At 34.9% G+C, this 3,078-nt stretch overlaps 1 protein-coding gene across 1 annotated transcript; it reads left to right on the forward strand.

Annotated features, from left to right (window-relative positions):
• LOC110897762 (zinc finger protein CONSTANS-LIKE 12) lies at positions 1-2,504 on the forward strand. Its single transcript, XM_022144493.2, has 4 exons — positions 1-331; positions 738-1,208; positions 1,985-2,131; positions 2,214-2,504. The coding sequence occupies exons 1-4, from the start codon at positions 227-229 to the stop codon at positions 2,301-2,303; spliced, it is 813 nt and encodes a 270-aa protein (XP_022000185.1). The 5' UTR covers positions 1-226; the 3' UTR covers positions 2,304-2,504.
• Positions 2,505-3,078: the final 574 nt, after the last annotated feature.

Genomic DNA, 3,078 nt, shown 5'->3' on the forward strand with positions numbered 1-3,078 from the left:
AAGGGCCAAAGGGTCTGCTGCACTTTTATCTCCTGCTGTCTTTTGTGTTGTGTAGTGTGTGTAATTTACTTGTTTTGTTGTATGGTTTGCTTAATGTGAAAAGGACTCAACTTTCTCCACTAAAAGCCAACTGGGTGTGCTCTTTTACTTCAAAGTTTCAAGCTTTCTTCAACCATAACAACAAAAAAGAAAAAAGGGTTTTGTTCATTCCCCCCAAAAAGAAAAAATGTATGCAGAGACTGGTCTAATCTTCCCTAATTTCCAGACTTTCTCACCTGATGTTCAACAGTTTTATGATTTGGCATACTCACACAAGTCCAATGCTTGCTTGGTAATTCCAGTTTCACTACTTTCAATTATGTTTAATCTTTTAATTTATGTTTTCAGTTAAATTAAATGATGATGCTTTTAGCTTTGAATCTTGAACTTGTATGGAAGAAATTAGGTTAAATTTCTTGGCGTTCTGCTTTTTTATTTGTTATTTGTTACAATTAGGTCAAATTTCTTGAAATCTTGAAACCCCCTTGTGATATCAATAAAAATTTAGAAATAAGGTGGAATTTAAAGTAGTTTTTAGTGGAATTATTGAATTTCATGTTCTTAATTGTTCAAAGATTCATGCTTTTTGTTGTTTTAAATACAATAAAATTCATGTTCTTAATTTTTCATTTTAAATACAATTAAATTCATGTTCTTGATTGTTCAAAGATTCATGCTTTTTGGTGTTATAAATACAGGGTAGCTTGGTTGAGAGCTGTAACATATCAGCTTATGATCTTGGTGGTGAAGGGGATCTTTTCAAGGCACCCGAACCGATAATTGACCAGCCAGTGATCACCGTTGACCCGATGACAGCCGCCATGGCGGTGATCAGTTGTGGAGAAAATGAACTCTCCCCACAAGAACTGAATGATGAGTTTCTGAGTAATGTTTTCCATGAGTACAAAGAAATGTTGGAAAAAGATGTAGAAACCGAAACATCACCGCTTTCGGAGGTTTTGAATTATAAGTTGACAGTTAAAACAGATGAAAGCTCAATTGTGAAAGAACATGTTCATCCTCCTGGACAGATCTCGAAGAGTATGAGCTCGGGTTGTCTAAGTTCGATGAATCTGGTTCAGGAAGCTCAAACCAACCCCGGGTTTCTTGAAGTGGACTTTGAAAATGTTTATGGGATGCGAAGGGCCTTTAGTGATGGAGACATAAAGGTTTTGTTTATGCTAAAGCTTTAATTATGATTGATATTTGTTTATGTTAAAGTTGAGTCATTTAACTTATATTAAGAGGCCACAATGTCAAGTGGGTTGTTGCGGTTTTAACTCCTTTGAGTCTTGTGGTCCTTCGTTATATATCATGTCACACGGTCATCAAATCAGATCTAGCAAATCATGTTGTCCTACTGACTCGCACGGCGGGACAACATGATTGAGTGGATCTAAGTTAGAGGCCATGTGACATGATATAATTGTGTACTTGCATGCAGTGTTGGAAAAAATCGGGATTAATCGGCGACTAGTTGGCGATTAATCGCTAGTCAGCCATTCGCTGATTAATTTTCAGGTAATCAGTGAATTAATCACTAGTCGGCCCTAATTGGCTCTAGTCGGCCGAAAAAATCGGCCCTAGTCGGCCGGAAATAGGCGATTTTGCAAAATTTCGGTCAGATTCCGACCAAAACCTATAAATTCCGGCGATTAATCTTGTACACTTAAAAAATGTGTAGAGGGGTTCAAACCTGTCTACTTAAAAAAGTTACGTATAAAAATGTGTATATGTGCGTATAAAACTGAAAATCACATATAAAAATCCCAATCCGATTAGTCCCAGTTAGTCGCTAGTCGGTACCCCACCGCCCGCCTAGCGCCTAGCGATTCTTACAACCATTCTTGCATGATATGTAACACATATGGGCATGCATATAAGGTATTGCTTTTGATGTTCATCAAAGTGTAGTCTAATGTTTAATAATAAATGGAATCGACAGACTCTTACTAACGAAAATGGAAACCATAGACGCTTGTCTGTCGCGCAACCACAATTGATGAGCGGCGACATCATTGAAGACCGTTGGCAGAAGCTTTCGAGATACAGGAACAAGAAGTCTAAGAGGAATTTTGGTAGAAAAATTAAGGTATTCATAATTTTTCAAAAAATAGTCAAAATTGGCATGTGTGTTTGTGTTTGACTTGATTTTGACTTTTTTTTTTGTTCAGTATGCATGCAGGAAGGCATTGGCAGACAGTCAACCAAGGATCAGGGGAAGGTTTGCCAAGACAGAAGAAAGTGAGATATGGAAAAAGTAATGTAAAAAAACATAGAAAATGATTATATTAATATGAAATATTTCTGGTCAAAGTTAAAGTCAAAGCAAGTTTCCCTAAATAAGCTTTATTTTTTATGGTATGTTGTTATTAGATATAATATTAATAAGCTTGTACATCCCTAATGCTGAACCCTTGTTGTATACTAGTTTCTGAAATGCTACTTTTACTTTTTGTTATAAATCAAAGTCAAAATGATGAGTTGACCTATGGCATATATATGTTCTGGGGTGCGTATGAGTCGGTTTGATTCAGTTATTGACAGTCTGGTTAAATTGCTTGAATGTCGCTTTCAGGCGAGGATCCGGACAAACTCAGTTAATTAATAAATTAGGAGAACAACTGATATGTCATCTATATAAATGCTATAAAAGCTGTTACGGTATATAATATATTATTTATAAAAAATAATAGGTTAAGTAGTCGTGTGATACGCATACTTAACTTAGACAATTTAGATTATAGATTACATATGTCAACTCTGTATATAAACGAAATATTAATAAAATTACATATTAGATTAAATAAAGAAAAAGTTAAATTAAAATTTATGTAATTTTTACATCATCATAGAGCTTGCATATTCCACAGTAGTATTTCTATTTCCCCATTTTCAATTTACAGTTGGTACCTGTTTAAGTAACCTATCAATTTAAAGTGTATCGGTTTGAGGTTTGATACTCGTAGTGCGAAAATACCATAAAATACTGAAACCGACTTGTGTTGAAACGAAAAGAAACCATAAAATTAAGACCAG

The sequence above is a fragment of the Helianthus annuus genome, chromosome 13 (assembly GCF_002127325.2).
Source record: "Helianthus annuus cultivar XRQ/B chromosome 13, HanXRQr2.0-SUNRISE, whole genome shotgun sequence".
Taxonomy (NCBI): Eukaryota; Viridiplantae; Streptophyta; class Magnoliopsida; order Asterales; family Asteraceae; genus Helianthus; species Helianthus annuus.